The sequence below is a fragment of the Neopelma chrysocephalum genome, unplaced genomic scaffold (genome assembly GCF_003984885.1).
Source record: "Neopelma chrysocephalum unplaced genomic scaffold, ASM398488v2 Primary Assembly neopelma1_108, whole genome shotgun sequence".
NCBI classification, from domain to species: domain Eukaryota; kingdom Metazoa; phylum Chordata; class Aves; order Passeriformes; family Pipridae; genus Neopelma; species Neopelma chrysocephalum.
The window spans coordinates 125,850-148,250 of NW_020897773.1; the positions used below are offsets into that span (position 1 = coordinate 125,850).

General features: G+C 37.0%; 1 protein-coding gene across 6 annotated transcripts in view; it reads right to left on the minus strand.

The window, feature by feature from the left end:
- The window catches only part of ENAH (ENAH, actin regulator), an 87,192-nt gene that overhangs the window by 23,606 nt on the left and 41,185 nt on the right, over positions 1-22,401 (minus strand). For 3 of the 6 annotated variants that reach the window (XM_027696638.1, XM_027696637.1, XM_027696635.1), the window contains exons 2-4: positions 20,420-20,585; positions 18,834-19,011; positions 7,468-7,552 (exon numbers count right to left, since the gene is read on the minus strand). In XM_027696638.1, coding sequence (XP_027552439.1) covers positions 7,468-7,552; positions 18,834-19,011; positions 20,420-20,585 — 429 coding nt within the window. Of the gene's footprint in view, positions 1-3,766; positions 3,869-7,467; positions 7,553-7,913; positions 7,926-18,833; positions 19,012-20,419; positions 20,586-22,401 lie in introns of those variants that run through there. The other 3 variants (XM_027696633.1, XM_027696634.1, XM_027696636.1) reach the window with 2 other exon arrangements.

Genomic DNA, 22,401 nt, shown 5'->3' on the forward strand with positions numbered 1-22,401 from the left:
CAAATGTGATTATATGAAAGCATTCAGCAGTGTATACATCTTTCATTCTGTGCTTCACTATGTTTATTTTCAAGTTTTATAACCAAATACAAACAAGGAATCTAGGAATAACTACTATGTTAAAGTGTATAACCCCGGCTATAATTAAACCTGGATTCATCAATCCAAACCAACTGAGTTGTTCAAACTGGAGTCTCAGTATATCCAGGCTTTCAGGGCTGCTCCAAGCTCTTACACCAGCTCCTCTAACCTTGCCTCAGTCTATGGAGCAATAAACAAGACAGCAACATTTTGAGTTTTATTCTAAAATGCTGGAAGCCCCAGCATGTGGGCACAGATAGCATTATCTAATCCAACAGTCACTACTTGCTAGAATACATCTCACATGATGGCCCTCCTCCTCCCACCACTGAGTCACTGCCACAAACAGAGCAGCTGGCTGCAAACAGGCTACACAATGCGTGGCTGAGCTCGAGGCACCAGGACCAGATGCAGAGTGACCTCAGCTCCATCTGAAGCACTTTGTTCTCTGCAGAAGAGCAGCTACCTTGTTATTGCACAGCACCGTATGCACTCTCTGGACATCAATTTAGGTAGATACAGCCAAGCTACTTTATCACTGTTAAAAGCATTTATAGGGAGGAAAAAAATAAAAAAAGAAAAGGCATTTTAACATGTTATTTTGATAGTTTGATTTTTAATGGTTTAATCCCCTGAACATCATCTGCACAAGTTCAGGAAAGGAAAAGAGTGTCTGTTATGGCCCTTCAAATTTGTAGGAACTTATCTGAATAATAAAAACAGAGTCCTAACATTAAATTTGCTCTTCCACTGTTAATATTAAATATTTATTCATCACTCCAAAGTTCAGCATTTACCACAGAGCTCACTCTCCTGTATGGTCACGCAAACCTTCTGAATATGTATCTCAATGCCTACACGTTATGTACCATGGAATGAACACACACCACCCCTCTGAACTTCGTAAGTTATTTACAGAGAGAAAATATGGCCTAAATCTTGGAAATACACAATCTGTGTGGACATCAAACACAGGCAGAATCCACAGAGACTGAGAATCTTCATGAATAAAAAGTACACTGATGCACCAATAACAACCTCAGCAGAAGTGATCAATATTTCACCTCTTTGCATCTTCCTAAGCAATCTCAGTTGCACAAACTTCACTTTACAAACTGAACTCTTGTTATATGCTCTAAAACTCTTACCAAGTTAGCTTTTTTTTTTTCAAGTGCTAGACAGCCCCCACAGCTTCTACCTGAGCATAATGCACATCATGTAAGAGAAACCCAGACAAGATCTAGTCACCTTGATACAATGAGCAAGAAACAGAAACTTAGAAGATCTGCAAAGTCTGACTGTTAAAGGCCACGATTTGTGAAATGAGTTTATGTACATGCTCTGAAACTGATAATTACTGCCAGTCTGAACAGTGGTGTGGGTCTTTGGTTCTTTAAACAGCAGTGAGAAGTGAGACTGTTTCAAATTATGGGGGGTTTCGGTTTGGGATTTTTGGGGGTTTTGTTTTGTTTTTAGTTTGTATCAAAGAACACTTTACACAATTTAATGCAAAATTATAAAGGCATTTAACTGACTACATGTATCATGATTTTGAAACACTGAGCAAATCTAGGTCATTATAGCTACTTCCAGTGTTCAGGCAGCTTTCTCCTGATTAATCACCATTGCATGTAACACTTCCACTGTCAATTCGATTTTCTCCATACACTGGTATGGTCTACAGATTGGTGCTTTCCCCCTCCAAAAACAGAACACCTACTATGAACTATTTCTCATTCCATTTTGATCATCCAACTCCTGCTCTCCTTCGCATCAGCATCAAGGACTTGCTTTGTTCACCAAAACATCAGAACAAATTTGATTGTTCCTGGTCCCATTGATGCCTGTTTTTATGCTCCACACACCTCCACAGCAATCCTTCTCTCTTCCACATTAACTAAGAAATTCCTTTTTGGTATCCGTTAAATGCTTTACTGAAGCCCAGGAACAGCCTTTCTGCTTCTGCAAAGGAAAATGTTATCTGTGTCCAGTTTAGTATCCTATGTCATATCTGGGACCAAAGTCAAACTAACAGGCTTTCATTTCCTTGATCTAAAGGGATTTAAGTTTTAACAAGAAGCTTTTATGCTATAAGCTCAAAATGCATTAGCTGCAAGTACTAAGAATCAGCTTTTATCAGTCAAGCAAAAACTAGTAGCCAGCCACCACTATAAAGACATGGAGATACAACAACATTTTATTAGATACAGGAATTTTAATACACAAAGGGATCTATTAATACTTTTGGATCAAAGCTCATTAAGCCCAGTTTCCCTCACCTTGATCTTTTCAATATATCATCTAAACTAACAGAACACTTGAACTTTCCTGGCAGAAGCCAGATTGCAGGAAGGTACCTGTGTACATACAATTTTAGAAAAACAAATAAGAATCTCAGTAGTAGAAAAATCTACTTTTATTGGCAACTCCCTCTCAGTGGGATACTCCAGCGAGTACAACTGGAACACAATTTCATAAAAGGGAACCACAATAACTAAAAATCTGGAAAAATATAGACCAGTTTCTAATCCAAATGACACATTTTGCATTAAATAGAAAAAAAACCCCATAGAATTGAAAAATTTTCAAAAAGCGTAAGATTTCAAAGCAACTTTGTCAACAGAGTCAAAAGACTGTTTAATGGAAGAGTGCTCTTCTCAGCCTGCTATACAGACTAACGTTACCCAGCATTATTATAACAAAACTCAACCCTGTTCTCAAGAAACTTTTGAGGGCAAGAAAAAAAAAATTAACCTTTTATGATGACAAACAAAACCAGCTGATGGGTCTTGCTTTGGTCTCCTTTTGTCTCTTGTCCTAGTATGCAATTCCATCTAAACCATGCCTCTGGGATGCAAACTTCATGCAGATTTTGTCACAAGTACAGCACACAATACAATCATACGACTGTATTCTACTGACCACTCTGAAAACCCTGAACCAAAAATCCAACTACTGTATCTATTCATATGTGTATTTCAGGTTAGAACTGACTGGTCAGTTATAAGCTAATCAATCCGTATGCCTTTTAAAGAAATCCTGCTTCCTGAAATAAGCTGTTGGATAAATGATACAATTTCAAAAGCAAAGGAAAACTGGAAACACTACATCTGGCCACTAAGTAGGAAAAGATTACAGGCTGTGGGAAATCAGTAGACACCAGGCTATCAGGCACAGAAAGTGATGGGCAAGCTTTCATTCTTCAAATTACTATAGCTATATTACTACTGAATTGTGGGATAAAGGTTTTTTCTTTTACCATGTCCATGTTTTCAAAACAGCTCAGAAATTATCTATGTAATAATTACTAAATTACAGGGAGGGGGAAAATTCTTTTACCATAGTTAAAAAATTAACATTAGCAAAGTCTCAGAAAAAACATTTTTCATCTGTAAAATAAATATCTTTCCTTTGAGTCTATTGGTAAATAAGAAATTGCTACCCTTGACAGCCTCTGAACTTGCACTATCCAAAACTAAGAAGCCTTTCACAAGATGTTATGAAAACATCACACCATATCAACGCTATTTTCTAGCAGTCACACACCAATTTTTCTTTAACAGTCGACCCAATCCACAAAACAAACTAAAATTGTAAGCAAATCTGAAGTAGTTAACAATTACAACCTCCCCCCCAATATTCTGCTGTTGCGTTTTGCAAGCTTCTAACATTTTTGAGTACTTACGAAAGAATTCGGTCAAGTTTTGGTCCATTACGTCCCTGAAGGACAACAGGAGGCTTGTATACCTTCATTATTCCTTACTATCTATACAGTTCCTCTGTTTCTGGTGTTCTTGGTCTCTTTATTTATGAAGCGGTGATGATTTTGAAGTTATTTATAAACATTAACTCATTAAATTCCCAAGTGTCATATCAGATACCAACCCAATGACTCATATTCCTGACAATATATTTACCATGTCTGAAGAGAAGGTAAATTTACATGCACGAGTAGCACACACAAGCATGCCATGAACTAATCTTATATTTTAAAATGGTGTTTGACATTAAGTAACTCTGAAGTTATTAACAAATACATATGTCAACTCAACTTGGCTCATTATCAATCAGTGGAATTCATAAACACTGCCTGACTACCACGCTGACAAAATGTAAAACAACACATATAACAAAATATCCCTTCAGTTTTTAGGATTAAAAATAGAAGCTGGAGTGTTTTAAAGCTTGTTATTACTGTAGTTGAGTGAGTGCAAGTTAAGGAAAATTACAGTTAACTTCAAGTACTCCCTGAAAGGGAAAGCATAAGTCATGTGTTAAGGTTTCTTAAAAGAGAGTAACAAAGGTTACAATTCACCAAACAAAATTACTTTATTACACCTCATGTGTAATCTCGGCTTCATAAAAACCTTGGTGTTTTAGATCGTACATCTGGTCCTTGTAGCTTTAGAAATTGTCTCACTGCACAGTAAGCAATACAAGCATCCAAGTAAGAAGCTCTGCAGCAAAATAAGCAAAGTAATATTACTACTTTAGCACTTCTACTTAAAATGTAAGGCATCTAAATCCTTTCTAAGATAGAAAAGATTCTTTGAACCAAAATAATACACTTTTGCTGGGGATTATCTAATTCAGTTCCCAATTTCCCCAAGATTCTTGAACACTGGTTACAAAAGCAAAGGAAAAAAACATCAGATCTGTTGAAGAGCTCTCTTTATTATGCCACTCTTCACTGGTCAGTCCTTTGGCAAAATACTTCTGAAGAAATGTTTCTATTTCTGCCTAGGAAAACCCTGAAGCTAAAAGCCACATAATTTAACTTTGAAATTAGTCCTGCTTTGAGCAGAGGGTTGGACTAGACCTCCACAGGGTCCCTTTTCCAACTTTAATTTTTATGCAAGCAGATGTTTTTCTCTAGCTTAGAATAATTTCAAAAAATATTTTCCTGCACTCAACATGGTAGTCAGTTAAACACTACTAAATCCAGGTACACCTAAGGGCAGGGATATGAGAACAGCATTTAAAGACAACTATTATCAAGCCACATTTTAAAGAAAAGCCCCACCCAACAGACACATATTCCACAAGCCATAGGCTTAGCAAAGCCTGCCTTTCTCTTGATCCATCACAAACCCCATGTTCCTTCCTACGCAGTAACATTTATTCCCATTTCTTGCATTCCCTGTAGCCTTAGTGCTCCCCACAGGATTCAATTCTGCCCACACTGCCTTTACCCTTTTCTGAGATTGGAAATGTCACTCATAGATATGTCACAAGTAGTACATGCCTAAACCTTTTTTCCCAACTATTTACTACTCTCTACATTATGGGAGTAAGTCTGTTGCTCTTACAGTTTGAAAGCTGAAAGACAGTACGGAAGAGAAGTTCGAGCTTAGAGTTAATTGACCTTCATTAAAACCATGTAGTTACAGCAGTAACAAGACTGAAGAAGCACTTGTGAAATGTTTTAACAAAATTACATGTTCTTCTAAAGCTTAATGACACAACGTCAATAGTCTTTCCACAGACAATCTGGCTGGCAGCATGAGTAAACACTCCAGAGCTCCATCCTCTTTTAGGGAAAAAACAAATCAAAACCAGGACCAGACTTCAAAGAGGACATTACATTAGATGAAAACAATTAGAGCACACTGATCAAATGAGAAATGAAGCCATAAGAATGCCATCTGATAATATGTTCTTTATATACAAAAAATTTAAAGAGACTTGCAGAGCTCTTAATATAGGGCAGCACTTCTTCCTGAAGAGATGCCTATCTACAATGCTACTCTGAAAAATACTTCAGCATTAGAAATTTCAGTTAATACAGCCTTCTAAAGGAACAGACAAGAAATAAAAATACTAAAAGCCACTAATATAGAACAGAAAAAAATATCTAAAGAAAAAAAGCTTTTTAAAAGTCTGTCAAAAGAAGTGACATAAAGACCTTTACTATGACAGCAAACTTGTACATAAGTACATCAAACAGACAAATTTGTAATGAGCTTCTTGCTATTTGTTTTTAAACAAGGTAACTTTCAGATAATGTGATCCCAGCTCAGAATAAGAACATACTGTAGAAAAAAGACAGACAAGTATGACCAATTTTGATGTCAAAACTTTGTTCAATATGTTTTAGTTACTAGTTTATCAAACCTATAATATGAATTATTCCCAAATTAGCAATCTGCTTCTGCTCACCTTTTCATAAACAAACTAAGTGCCAAATATCAACACAGAAAAAACTTCAGTGCCAATTAGACCCAAACATGTTTAAGCATTTTTCCAGTTACCACAGAAAGCTATTAGGTGCGTTTACACCATCAGTCTGGACCACCTCCCATTTATCCAAGGATCTTGTTCCCTGCATCTGTACTGCATGTGACCTAAATGTCTCCCAGCATCCCTTCAGGAAGGGAACAGCTAATCTCCTGGGAGTATTTTGATGGTAAAACAATCCAGGATTGCATCACAGGCAGTATGCTTGAGACAGCCCAAGGTCTTGCTGTTTTCATTTAACCAGTCTAACAGCACTGTCCTACAAGACTTTGCCATTTTCATATACCCATATCCCATGCACTAAATCTACAGCATTAACCTGTATTGCCACAAAACAAATGAAGGAATCTGGCAACTACAGAGTTTCCTACAACTTGGGCACATCATTGATACATAGCAATTTTTAAAAGGAACGGAAAGAATCCGTATGTTAAAAATGCTATGGGTCTGAAAAATATCCCACAGGGCATAGGACAGGGTACAGTGGCTTCACATTGCAGGGAACAGCTTAGCTTGGAGAAGTGCCAGCTGGTCAGGGAAACACAGACTACTCGCTGAAGGCAGCACAGATATAACCAGCACTGCTACAGCTGAAACTTAAACAACTAAAGGTTACATAAATTTATACACTAGAAGTAGAAAAGGAAGGTTTCTTTGCTAAGTAATACAGACGAAGGCAAACAAGACTTCCAATAGAATGTTCTGATCTACTGCATCCACATTCAGGAAGAAAAGCTGTCATTTGTGATGATTCAATTCTCTGCTTCTAAAGGTTAAAACTTCCTTCTTTGCTTGCTGCTTTCTTCTTTATAAGCGTGTGTCAAAAACTGAAGACAAAACAGTCACTGCAAAATTAATTAGTCTGGTTGAAAATGACAGCAGTGAAACCTCCCAAGGCTTCCCCTCTGATCTTCAGCTCTTTCCTGACAGGCCAATAGCAGTTGCATTGTTTGAATGGGTGGAGAGCACGAACAAGGGATCAGCTACAATCAAAGCTTTTACATGGTCGAGCTGCACTAAGGAAAACCACACGCATACAAATGCTGCCCTAATGCAAGAGAGTAATTATAAGTCCTTGACATTTAATTTCTCATCATTAGGAGGTATCACTTTCTTGAATTTAACAGCTGTTTACTTTTAATACCGTACCTTCTCTGGATTTCCAATTCTTCTTGTGATGGACCATTTTGCACTTGAGAGGGAAGCTGTGAATTCTGTCGAGGCAACGTAGGACCTAAAAGTGAAGACAGACCATAAAAATGGTTTGAATTTTTACCATGCAAAAAAGCACATAATCAAGGAAAAAGGCCAGCCCCCACATGACTTTAAGAACTGTTCACTTTTGCCTTTTAAGCCAAACAAGCTCAAAAACATAATACAGCAAATAAAAACTGCAACAAATGTTACCTTAACGCATTTACATAATGAATTTATTTCACATGGATGGAAAGGTTTCACAGAAATGCAAAACAGATTTTATATATGATGGAATTTGACAAAAGCTTTGAAAAGCACTCCAAGTCTGAGATTTTCTTAAAACAATGAACAAATACTCTTGGAGGAACAGGAAGGGCTCAAAAAATTAAAACACTCACCTAAATAGAACACTGGAAAAGGGGAAGAGGGAAAAAAAAGGAAAAAAAAAAAGAACAGGAGAGAAAAAACATCAGAACCTTATCACCACATTGAGAGAAGGAAGATAAAGTATGTTTCTACAGGTCACACCAAAATTTACTCAGATTTTAGCTCATCAACTTGGATCAAAGACTTTCTTTTTTGGATAGGAAAGTACTGGGTCCAAAGGAACAGAGGCACATCACCAATGTACAAACTGTGAATTCTGCTAAGCACATGAGATGCAAAAGAGAAGGACATGCAAATTCATCTTCAGTTTTTACTGACGGGCAATTCTGAATCATACAACTTTCAAATAACTGCATATGTACATTTAGAAATGAAATATGTATGTGTATATTTAGAAATGAAATGACTTTTCCATCTTTCTCAAGTCTATTTACAGCACAGAATTATTTACAAAGAATTAACAGATATGAAGAATTATGAAGTGTGGAATGGAATAAAGGGGATCAAGAATGCATTATTTCTGTAAAAACAGGCACTAAACCAGTAAATTATTTAGACTATAGCTCCACTTAAGATTATGGAATTTATAAGCAAGTAGAATTAAAAAAGATTAAAATGTATCAAATTCTGAAAACATCCCAAAGCAACACAGTAATTTCTTGCTGAGATTCCACCAAACTAGTTACAGTGATGGAGTTGTAATGAGATCTCCCCTATATCAAATACCAAAATGCAGAATTTGTTTCCCATCTGAACTTGTGAAAGTCATCCAAACCCATGAAAAGACCATGTGTTATACACTGACACATCTAGGACAGGCAAACAAGTGCCCTGTTTAAAGGCTATACAAAAAGGTTCATTTACTCAGAACAGCATAGTTTTGTGTCCACTGTGGTCATAAAGACAATTAATCCTGAAAATTATAGAAGTGTACATTATCTGTGTATCCTACAGTCAAAAAGTAATGTAGGAACTTAATTCTGGAAGGTAAAAGCAGAAATTGCACTACAGAGGTGGTATCTTCCTGATTTATTCTTTTCAGCATGTACCTAATGACATGATGTTGCCCTTAATGTATTATTTTTGCTTCAAGTATCTCCAAGAGATATCCGCAGATATAAATCGATACTATTTTTAATGCAAAATATTAAACTGCAATGATAATCAATAATTAAATTATCACTAAGTAATAACGTGTTATACTGCTCATCTGGAAAACTTTTCAGCTTTAAAACTTCCGTAAGACACACGTCCTGCTCTCATCTCCCCTGTGTGACAGGTGGAAGGCTTTAAGGTCCATAAAACCATGACTGCAGCTCCCAGGCAGCCGGGCTATTTGCTGCCTGCACCATGCTGCAGCCTTTCATGGACTTTTACAAGTAGACACAATCCAGGAGCAGCTGTGCTGCTGCTCAGAGATGCCATATACACCACTACTGCTTGCCACGTCTAATAGAATGCTTGGAGTAAGTCAAGGTTCACAGCCTGAGGTGTAAACTGCAAGTAACACTTTAAGAATCAGATATATGATGAAACTCCCTTCGTATTTCTGAGTATGAAACACATTGACCTAAAAATCAACAACAAAGAACAGAAATAAAAACAAATAGTCATACTATGGACATTTACCAACCATTTACTGTACTGAAAGTACAGCAGAAACAAGAAATTCAAGCTTCCACCCATTTAATCTTTCAGAGTATTTAACAGGGGGTTTTTGAACAAGGTATTATCATGATGCAGCAGCTGAACACGGACCATCACTCTACAACCTTTCTACCAGTGTGCTCCCACTCTCTTTTTAGCCAACTCCTCCAGAAACCCACCATCGAGCCTCACTTGCATTGGCTATTCCAACCAACTTAGCTGTGAGAAAACCTGTTCTTGTAGCCTCAGACTTTGTTCCAGAGCTTTATCTGCCAGAAAATCATATTGTCAATTCTGCAGAAGGCAACCATCAGCAAGCCAAGTTAGAGTTGACTTGGCCAACCTACTCCAGTGATGTCCTTCCTTCATAGTTGTATATGCAAGAGAGCAGAACACAATCACCTGCTGACAATTAACTTGGTGGTTACCTAGTTTGTAAGTATTTCTTACAAATTTTTGCTGTAAGGAAAAGCAATTTGAGTGTACCAAAGGCTTTCAAGAAAGTAAAGTTTAGCTACCAAATCATTTGGCCAGTTTTCTCATCAAATTTCTCTCTGCAAGCACAGATTCTTAACAACCACCATGTTAATGGATATGGGCAAGTTAAAGGCACATACCAGGTGGAAAAGTACATTTTATCTGAGAAAATTTATTACAGCAAGCAAAGACCATCACTTCTTTGTCTGGGTAGTGGGGTAAGTAATAAGCCTTAAAGTACTGCTTACTTAAATAAGCAGTAGCTAGCTAATAAAAAGCTTTCTCAGAGGCTTTTGAACACTTCAAGATACTTCAGAAAAATCAAGTCCCAAGAGAAAAACTCACAGATACTGCCTGGAAAAAAAGTCTGATTTTTCTACAGGGTCACTTAATCTTCAGAAACCAGTACAAGCCAAGTAAGAGATGAGGCTGAATAGTCTATTCATTCTGAGTTTTAAGGAAAACCTAACATCTTTCTTTTTCTAAAGAAAGCACAGATGGTGCACTCCGCAGCACACTCTGACAGACAGAGGATATAATTTCATACTAATTTGTTCAGCAGCCATTCCAATTTCAGTGCTTTCTGTTTTTCAGCTTATTCTCACCTTTGCATCACATCACCCTTCCTCTATGACAGTTCAGGCAACTGCATGGTGAGAGATGGACGGGAAGTCTAAAAATCTTTAAAAACCCAGGGAAAAAAAGCCTGCATGAAGCATTTTTACCAGCTAGATCACAGCCAGTTCTGGTTCTTCATGTAGTCACTCAGACAATTATGCTGGCATAGCTCAGAGAACAACAGGCTGCTGGGGGCTGCTTTAACCAAATTAGGCATCCTCAACACCACCCTTTTAAACCACAACCAGAGTTGTAGTTTATCAAACTCCTTAATTTTCAGCCCTAACTGAATCTTACCTCTATCTCCATTTGAAAGCCAAATCAACTTCTGTTGCACAAGCCCATAAAGGCATAATTAGCAAACTGGAGACGGAAATAGGTGGTTTCTCCTCCCTCGATGCCTTTGGGTTCCTCCATTCCTCCAGTCTTTCAATCACATTGTCTGTTTTGGAGTTTCACACCACACACTATCCCCCTTCTTTTAATGTCACCTGCATTATATTATCGGTGTTGACATAGCACCTGGCTGACGTTGAGGACATAAGGTTCCTGTAGCCCTAAAAAACCCCAGGTATCTGCTGTTCAAGATTGGCACAATACATGTATTACAAGTTATACAATGAGCTACAATGTATATTTTCATTTGGCTGGACAGGCTTAGGTAACATAAGGATGGGTGAAATGGTTTTTGTGGGGACATCATGTCAAATCTTTCTCAGAACCCCACATGCCCTAGGGTTCAAAAAAGCAAACATACAAAAAACCTCATTCTTCCAATTACTGTAATGTTCAGAGTAGAGCATTAAAAGAAAAAAACTCTAATTTTTTAATAGATCCAGTAAAGCTGGTCAACTATCACACATGAGAATTTTAGTTTGAGGTGAAGATCTCTACTTTCTCCCCAGAGAAAATTTATATAAATAACTCAGTAACTAAGAGTTTCTACTCTTTCCTTTCTCAGCATGTTAGTGCCAAAACTAAGCAATATTCCAATTATACAGTCTGATATCCAAATCAAAGTATGACTTGACTTTTCAAAGTATTTTCAAAGACTGAAAGTGAACAGCAAGTTTATTTATACATGTATATAATATAAACGTAACTGTACTGACTAACTATAATCTTCAGAGACAATTTTCATTAAGGATAGGTTGAGTACTCCTGCTAAGCTAAGACCACAGGCAAGAGTTCAAAGCCACAGCCACTAAGATGTATTTCTGTTTTAGAATATAAGAACTTAAAACAGAAAAAAGTGTTCCACTAAACGCTTACATGTTTTCTGAAAAAAATGGAAAGCAGGCTTTTCAGAGATCCATGCAGGGAGTAGTAAGAACAATTATGGTGAAGTACCTTCTTTTACTTGTCCCTAGCTCCTTCTCCTCCCATTCAGAGCCTGTCCTGCTCTAGGACATGACAGAACAAAGTCTGGGGAGACTTGCTAACCAGCCTTCAGCAGAAACAAAGCCACACCACTCCTTGAGACGTGGACCTGTGTTACGGATTTATTATGCAAGACTATGATGGCCAAAAACTAGGGCATTAACCAGTGACAAAACTGTTCTCTAGTACTTCTAATTGGGTGAATCATCTTCCAGCTGAGACTTCCCTTTCCTTCAAATACCTCCTTCCTCTTATGCTGTCACCATTTTGTAAGTACCTTCAACTGAGTTAATTTAGTCATCACTCTATACTTAAAGGAAATACTTTCCATTTCACTCCACAAGTACTTTTACCTGATCAAGATAATAAGAGGCAGCAAGAATAACAAAAATATTCATTAAAATACATTTGAATTTAAGTAGAGGTAAGCCTCCTATCAATGCCAGCAGAGCCTCCTATCAGTGCAGGCAGTGCCTTGGAAACCAGGTGCTGATAACCTGGGTGCCAGGCTTGGCTCAGCACCAGTGTGCTGGGTGACCTTCAGCAGGCTTCTAGTTTCCCTCTGCCATCCTTTCATACAGGGGGAGACAAAGCTTCAGCAGCAGAGAACTACAGTTGCTTAAAGAAGCTACAGTATCACAAACTTAAAATAGCAATTATTGAAATAAAATATATCAGTACCATCTACTGTGGAATATTTACTATTTCCCCACCACCACCACCCCGTTATGACAAAATTTGTTTAAATAGCAACGTTATAGGTGATGACTGTCACTACTGGTGTATAATACTACAGAAATGAGCTTAACAAAGCTGTATTTCCACAACTATGTTCATGATTTTTATGAGAACACCCTGTTCCCAAAAGGCAGATTTAATCTATCTACAACTTCTACTGGGAATATTTTTAAGACAACAATACGAACTCTCAAGAGTAAAATATATTGACATTCCCCAATATTTATTAAATAAAACTTTATCCACAAATTAATATACTTCTATTTATATTTGCCATACAGTTTAGACCAACTACCAAATTTTAATTAAATTCTTTGTTCACCTAAAAAAAAAATTAAATGCTTTCATGTGATACACCACTAATTCTGAAGAACCATGGAAATCAGAAACATCATACAGGCAACCCTTAAGAGTTCATAAAACTCAGCAACTCTCTCTTCACTTCTAAATACCACAACCAACACTGATGATGCTTTCAATAATCTTAACTGCAATTAAAATAAAAAGGAAGTACTTTGTCCAATAAATAATTAAAACTTCCTCTTGGTCAGTATTTTGGCATATAAATTAGGATTAGTTAATCAGGATTAGCTATTATAAAAATCTAGAAACTACCAAAATTTTTTCTTTAATCAATCCCACATCTAAAAGGAAAGGAAAAATCTTGCTAGCAAAAATGGAGATATTATCCAACTTCTGACAACACAGGTAATAATATCATCATGTTACTCTCTTTCTTACAGGGAGTGCTGACAGCCTGCTCCAGAGGCTGGCTTAGAGTACAGGTATAGCATAATTACTTCACTGCTGTAGAATTTCTCTTTTCTCTAAACAAGTTTTAGCATGACGTGAACCAAAACAGTACGAAGAGAAGCATCTGAGATCCCCCTGCGAGCTCCGCATATATTTTTCTCATTTCAGTCTTCCACAGTCTTTCCATATATTCCAATTAGGAAACCCCAATTTTTGGTTCTGTTAGCATTTCCCAAAGATATTAAATTATTCAATCCACAATATAAGTGCATTCCCCTATCAGCAAGGATTTAATTAACTATCTCTGCTGTAAGAAAAAGGACTGCAGATACAGTCATGGAAAAAGCATGCATCTTTACCCCATAAAAGTTTTTTTATTTAATAACTGGACAACCTAACTTCTAGAGTTAATAATTAAAGAGAAATTCAAATAACTTGAACCACAGGAGCTTTTTTCCCCAAGATTAGATGAACAAAATAATGAGACCCTGGAAACACAAAAACTGTTTCTTTTTCCTCCTCCCCATTTTCCTATGAATTAAACTGCAATCTAAGGCAGTACTACAACAGCGTCATTGAAGCCATTCCTATCCTTGCCTTTATATCCAGAACACTCCAAAATCTTTTCAAGAATCGATATTAACTGCTAAAGATTAGTACAAAAAGCATCATGAATCTTAGGTACATGTAATAAGAATTAGAACAGGGTTATTTACGGTTATATGACATTCTTCAGTTCTTCTTCCGACGCTTTCATCTTCTGCAACCAACAACTCCAAGTACCTCCTCAAATGCAAATTACACATATGTAAATCTCATATTTCGTTTCTCATTCCCTTAGCAAGGCTTTCCTGAGATTGAAGAGAGATGCCACACAAAGCAACACCAATTCCAGCTGATCTAGGTACTTCTGCAGCAAAACTGAGTATGATACTCCTTTGTTCCTCCCATCTCCCAGAGCACACTTCCCTTACTTGCCCTTATTCCTTCAAAGAAATAATCCATTGTCTCCCACAGAGAATTTTCCCAGCCATCTAATTTCCCTTCATTGACAGTTTACTCATTCTGGAGCCACTCTGATTGCAACACTGAGCTCTACTTAATGCAGATATGAATATTTTCCTTGTAATTAAATGCAAAACTTTCACAGAGCCATCAGCATCAGACAAGACCAATACCTGAATATCTGAACTCATTGCACTCAGTCTTAAAGCCTAAAATCCTCTTCAAATGACCTCTTAAACTGACAACACACACTTGTCATTTGATGAAGGTGTAACTCCAAACAATCATTTAATGAAATAAGTATTTCAAAATCTTCCCAAATGAGCAACAGAAAGAAATCTTACTTCAGTTTTAACACAACTTCTAAATATTATGAGGCAAGAACCTGTAGTAATAGTAGTCTACCTTAAAATTCCAGGAGAAAATAAAGTCCTGTGTTGTTGTCTTTCTCTGCTGGATTTGCAGGTGGCCTACAATCTGCTCAACTAGCCAGCAGGAAAATAGTGTCTGGTTGAACAGCTACTAGCTAATGCAATTATTAAAACCAGAGCAGAGTTAAAACACTTTGATTTTTACATAAAATAAAATAAGCAGAGTTCAAGCATATAAGTCAGGATGTTCATATGATCAGCCCTGAAAATCAGGGGGAAGAAAAAAAACCTAGACCTGCAGAATATTTCAGACAGTTTCACTGACAAGGCAGCCACCGCTTCAGAGCCCTTTGAGACAAACCTGTAGTGTTGTTTTAGAAGAAAATTGCCAGCTGCAGTAAAGCCTTTAACTTCAGAGACTTTCACTCTGCATTCTGAACTCAACAGAACGAGGAAAAGCCCATCCCTGCGAGCTCAGCAGGGTACAGGCACCCAGTGCCTTCACCTCAGCTTCGGCAGATCCACTAGAGGGAGATCCTAAATTAAACAACCTCCAATTTTGCCAGCAGCCAGCAGAACAGCTGAGGATGCCAACTGCAAGCAAAGATCAATGACATTTTTCAAATATATGCAAGAGAAGGAGACCATGATTTAATTTTATTTTAAAAAGAGCGAGAGAGCCATACCCAACAGCTGACTTGCAAACTAAAAGGATGTACACAGCACAATCTTTAATATTCCTCAGAAGTCATTTAGATTTCTGTGAACCCTTGCATAAAATTTAAAATTCATCTACAGCTTTATGAATTTCTGAATAGTAGGCTCAGCTAACATTAAAAGTGCTTTCCTTTTATGAATAAAATACAACATAGAATAACCAAGCTAATAAAAGAAATCACCAGTGAGAAAACAAAGCAGAAAATAAGGATACTGCAAGAATCAAACTTCAACTGTAAGCAATTCTACAGTAAAAGGAAAGTTACCTATATAGCATTTATTTTACTTGAGTTGAAGGCTCTATATGCTATATTACATACACTAGAAAATACAGCAATTTATTTAAAATATTAGAGACAAGTTGTCCTCTTCAAGTACAGATTTTTGAATTCTTTAAGTACAGATTTTGAAGCAGTATCTTCAGAATACCAACTGCATGTGTTAGAAGTCTTAAAATCCTAGCAGATAATTGAAAGAAACAAAATTATCAATATATTATGCATTGATCTTCACACATTTATAACATATACCCTCCCAATACCTTTCCAAAGAAAAGGTTAATTTGTTTATAAAAGAAGGGAAGTTGCAATCTATTTTCTAAAATTTAGAGCTAATATGAAAGCCTCAGAGCCAGTGACCCATGTAAGTAAATATTCAGCTATTTCAGAGATGCTGGAGTGGGAAAAATTAACAGCAAGGATTCATTTCTAGCTACACTTTTAGGAAATCATATCAACTATAGAGAGAAGAAATGCATTAAACTTTGAGCAAGGAGTCCAATTAGCTTGATCCTAAACTGTAAGCTACTCAGTATCCCATTTCCAATACTGAAGCAGGCATGTTTAGAAAGATACTTGATCTTTTTTAATTCTTACACTGATAGAGGTCAGAAAATATGTAGATCATGCATATTAACATATGTAGAGCATACATATAAGACAAACCTCTCAGCCGATAAAACTTAGGAACACTTGATGACAGTATTCTAACACAGATACATTATGAACATTATCTTTAAATATTCTCTGGAAATGTTACCAGGCTTACAGAGCAATCCTATGTGCATAGCTAGGATTTTTTTTTAAAAGCAGCAGTGCTAAACTACTCATCTTCAGACATCTGCTGAAAACCATGCTAATAATTAAGCTTTGGTTTTATTTCATCTTGATGGAAGCTTAAGAGCACCTATGTGTGACAGAAAAAAGCTAATCTTAAACAACTACAGTCCTTTTTGGCTGACAGGGGCTAGGGAAGAACAGTTATCTCCTGTGCCCACCATTAGCTTGCGATGCAGCTAATTAACGCATTTTGACTTGTACCTTCTGCTGCTACCAAGACAAATCACAAGGAGAAACAAAGTGACTACCTTACAATTCAGAAAACTTAAAGGTTACAATCAGTCACTTTCAGACATAATTGCACAACTTAATTCACGTCCTTGTCAGAGCTACACCTCAAAACTGTCAAGAACGACCCGGTAGATGACAGCACTGTAGCCAGCACCTGGGCTGTGATACTACAGTCATACTCAACTCTCATTTCAAAATTTGCCTGAAAACAAAACAACCAATCATCAGAGATTAACTGGTCTTAAAGTGAATGAAGCAGACAAACTCCAACTGAAGTGGCACCTTAGTTCAGTAAAACTTCTGCTACTGAAAAAATATATCAACGCAGCTGTTAGCCCACATATACTTTGCATAAGCAGCAAGAGAATTAGGATTAGGCAAATTACAACAATCCATGAAGACACGCTGACCAAAAAATGAGCACTGTCATGCCTGCCCATGTCATTTCAGCCTCTGTAGTAGCTCAGTTTTAGTGTTATGAGGAGTTAAACTAAATTATGAAGATATGTATATGGATATATGCATATACACATGGTTTGAAATGTGTATCAAACTCTCTACAAATACAGGTAATGGGAAACAACATAAACCTCTCAAACTTGTGGTAATTATCATCAACCAGGTCTTTTTAGACTTTATACTAAAAGAGTAGAAACCAAACACTTCATGTGTTCCCAAATGTTGGCCAGGAGAGAGGTGACAAACAGTTAGAATGCATGAAATGTTTACAACTGAGTAATCCTTAGGGAAAGAACTGAGGGATTTACAAGAGGAAAATACCCAGCTGATGGTAGGAGAATAGGAATCACAATAGGATTATTTTAGCAGGCAAAAAGAAACCCCATAACTCTAGCTACCATTTCTATTTTGGCCTCATATGTTGCATAACAGTGTAAGCACTGCAGAATGTATCATCCTTGGTCTAGATAGCTTAGTTTCAAAAGGTAACTACCAGAATAAAGAGCAACTTGATAAAGTCACCTTTTTTGCTGTAGTTGAGACAGCCCTAGTAAAGTTATCTACAGCCTCTCCTACACACGAGAAAGAAAACCGGTACAGAAGAACTCTCTCTTGTTACATGGGCAATCTTTAAAGTTTAATGAGGACAAAAGAATTCTATTTGGTTACAAGAACACAAAGGACTCTTAGTCTTTTAAAAGAAAAACTCCCTGTGTGTGTATCACAGTGTTATACTGATCAATTTGCTGCAGAGCCTACCTAGAATATGTTACAGATATCACCTGAAGACTGAAAGCAACTAATTTTTCCACCAATGTTTTACACCCTATGTCACCCCAGCCTTCAAACAGATAAAATGACAGACCTGTTGTCTAAATTTTATGTGCTCATCTGAAGGTTACCCCTGGATTTAAGGTCTCCAAGCTAGAAAACTTTATGGTAAGAACTGCCAAAGAGGATGACCTGAATTCCAAAGTTTGGAGGAAAAAACCTCTTAATTTTATAATAAATCAGTAATCAATGAGAAGCAAGAATACTGACACACCATAAGAACACTGGATGACTCTAGAAATCCCGAAAAGTATCCTAATTACAAGGTACATCTTTCTTGGTCAGGTCTTTTGGTTTTGCTTCCTTAAAGAAAAAAAAGGCAAACGCAGCAGTTTTTATAGGTAATAGATAATACAAAAATTGATTTACTTGCTAGAAATTGCATTTACAGGGATGGCAGTGCAGTTGAGAATCACTGTTAAGAAGCAGTAATTAGTTAGACAAAACACCCAAATAATTAAAATGCCTATAGGCTGAATCATGATTAGAAACAAGATTTATTGACTTTCCCACATAATCATTGAATTTTTTCCACTTTTGTATTTGAACAATCTTAGAAAAAAAAAAGTACTTAAGAGACTCTTACCAGCTTCCTGTGAATTTAATACTTCTAAGGCATGCATCATGGCACTTGCAAAGACATTGGCATCTTCTTTGCTGCCAAAATTCAGACCGTACACCTGCCTGGCATCACGCCACTGGTGGAAGGTCTGTGTAGCCTGATTGTACTTCAGCCCTTTCGGAATGGCACAATTTATTACCACCTACAATCATTTAAAAAAAAAAAATGAAATTACTTCTGTTTAAAATTGCTGTTTCATCACAAGTTTCAGCTTTATGTAGATTTTATTCCTTAACCACATGGGTTAATTCAAGACCCACAATCTGAAAGACCACAATGCTGAAGCACATAACCATTTCAATTTTAATTCCAAGGCTGCATGTAATCAGTGATGAGAATACACAAGGGGACTAATGAGATATTTTGTATCAACTTTTGTAGCTTAAGTGTTCTCACTTCAAAAGATGCAGTGATGTTTCGTAACAGCAATGTAGTAACATCAACAGTTCTGACTTTCAGCAGCAGACTACTCGATGTGAACACGCACTTGGAATTCAGAAACTCAGTTTTCCATGAATTTCACAGAGTATTTGTTACAATTTTTTTTTAACCAAGTTATCACCTTCTCTCTGTGACTGTTGCGCCCCTTGGCCTGCAGGGCTTTCAGTAGCAGTTTATGTGAACTTCAACGATGCATCACAAGGTATCATTTTGCAAGATCGTTGCGGTTCACACAAAAGATGATAAATTCGAGCTGGTAGTACAACCATTTACTACGAGCCATCCACTAAGAGGATCCCATTGCACTTCGATAACCGGATCACTCTCACCTTTTTCGCTGAATAATGGGAGGAAAAACCCCACGATTGTTCTCAGATGAACGCACAGAAACCATTTATTACTTGGAATAAGTGTTTAATGACAAATCACACGGGAGATTATCAGTCTATGCTTCAGGTGTGTGATAAATGACCAAGAACAGATCAAAAGAATTCTATGAAATGCTGGGAGAAAGGGGAAACAAATATAAGAAGCTTTCCTCAAACAAAAGATTAGATTTTTAACCCCATCATAAGTATCACACGGCAGAGCATATTTCAAGACACAATGCTAAGTCTGCCATTTAATCCCAATCCAGTAACTTCCTCAAGGAAATTAAGATATAATTCTTATTACCCCCTTCTCAGTCTCTCAAAGCATTACCAAATATCAGACAGCTTTTTGGTCAAAATGATCGGGGGAAATGAGATATCATGCATCCAAGATTTGATAAGACAGGAAGAGCCAAAATACAACTGGTGGTGTCTACACAGACTGCAGCTGACAGCACAGAGTAGGGAAGAAAAGCTTTTAGGTTGCTACTTTGCCTTAAAAACAACCAGATGACTTCTGTGTACACCACTAGCCTTTGTAGATAGATATCTGTAGGAAGGAATGGAAAAAGGACTGTTGTCTTGGAGGTATGTAAAGTGCTTAGTTCATGGGGAAAAAGCAATAATGCAGTTTTGCTCCTTTGATTAGAAAAAAAAAATCCATTTATTATTTACTTGTCCCATAATTTTGATGAAGATTTATTTCTTAACATTCCAAATTTTCAGAGATTTTCTTACCTGATGATCCTGAATCTTCCTGCCCACTACTCTGAATGTGTTGTTGCCTGTGTGATGATATATATGAACTCTGCTGAATCCAGTTGATCCACCAGCTGGTACCCATTTCTTATTGGCATCGTCATAGACCATTACAGCAGCTCGTGCTTGGCAGATACTCTGTTCACTGTTAAAATACAAATATTTTGGAGGAGAAAATAAAATTACTTACGGCAAACCATCAATTTTCTGGTCAGCTTTTTTTTTTAAACTCAAAATGTTAAAGCAATACTCCTTGCAACTTGCTGAAACACCCACCTTTCTGAATATAAACCCTGTAGTACTTTGACATTTTGCTTACATGTGTTCATTCTAGAGAGTTGTGGTCAAGATAGACAGGCCTAACTACTAATGAAAGAGATCAAGAAGATATTTACTTTTCCTGCACTTTCCCCCTCTGCTTTCTCCTCACCACCAACCATGAATTTTAATTAAATGCCATAACAGTACACAAAGTTTTCTGCAAAATCTGAAGAGCAAAGAATTTGGTGTCACACTAGCTTCATACAGTTTGGATTTTCCAGTGGCAGTTACTTCCACAAGAGATGAGAATTGGAAGGCCCTTGCTCCCTTTAACATATATAGAAGAAAACAAACACACGTGGGACAAAGTTCAGCACAAAAAATTCACCAGCTCGTAAATGGAATGCATTTGGGATTTGTCTCATTTTACAACAGCCAACACCTAGATGTAACATTTTCTCCCTGAGAAAAGGTTCCATTGATTACTGAAAAGTGCAATTTCATGAGGAGATTGCTATCAGTAGCTAATCCTGATTATGCCAGTCATCTGGAAGCTAAGGTAGAGCCTAAAGTTACAAAGGAGCGTATCACGAATGTCACCATATTAGAAACATGAGAAATCAGAACATACCATAAACACACTGTTTATTAGGAGAGAAAAGGGTGACACTATGCAAGTTGGCTTTACGGGAAATGTCCAGATGTAGACAGGAAGTAAAAATAGAAAGGAATGATTTCTTATCAGTAAGTCAAATTCTCTGAACATACCACTCCGGTACATCCAACATTATAGAAAGCACATGATGCCTGGCTTGTAAGGAATGTGGCCTGCCATTTGGAAAATTGAGAAGGCTGAGGAGACATACATTCTTCAAAAGTTACAAAAGGAAAGAAATGAAGTATTTCTTCATATTTTATGAAGGAGGGAGACGATGCCTCTCCCACCCATCTTTCTTGGAGGGGGGGAGGCTGTGGTTTTTATTGATTGGTTGGTTGGTTTGGGGAGGGGTGTGTGTGTTTGTTGGGTTGGTTTTTTTTAAAGACCATGTTGAATTTCCTAATATCTTATTTCTGTCTCCCAACACAAGAAAATTCTGCACTGTATCCAGCTGTTTTGTTAACTTTCAATACTGACATTTTTGAGAAAACGGCATCAATTTCTATAATACTTTCCATGACAATCTAACAATTAGAAAAGCACTGAACACTAGGATGCTTTTCAAGGTAGGGGAGAAGAGGGAGTACTGAGATCACGTCTCTTATGCACGCAAGAGATTCAAGAACAAATGAGGAAATACGTTCTTAATTTTAAAAATGCATGTGTTCTAGTCTCATCAACTATTCAATAGCTAGATAAGAATTGGATTGCAACCTCTAATTAGACCACCCTTTTTCTAGCCAGAAACTAGTTCAATGTAGGGACATTAAAATTATAGTATACATATATACAGTGCTTTTTTTCTAAGCCGAATTTACAGTTTAGACTGGAAGGACCACATCTGATCCAAGAAGAAAGATTAGACGCAAAGAAAATAAATTTAGTTACAACTTTTATGTGTTTCACAGCCCCATTAAAAATATGGCACAGTTAAATAATGCTCAATCATTTGAGAAGAGGGCAATGCAAGAACCTACTGGATTCCTTTATTTTTAGATATTTTGGCACACATCTTAAAGTTCAAACCCAGAAACATTCTGTA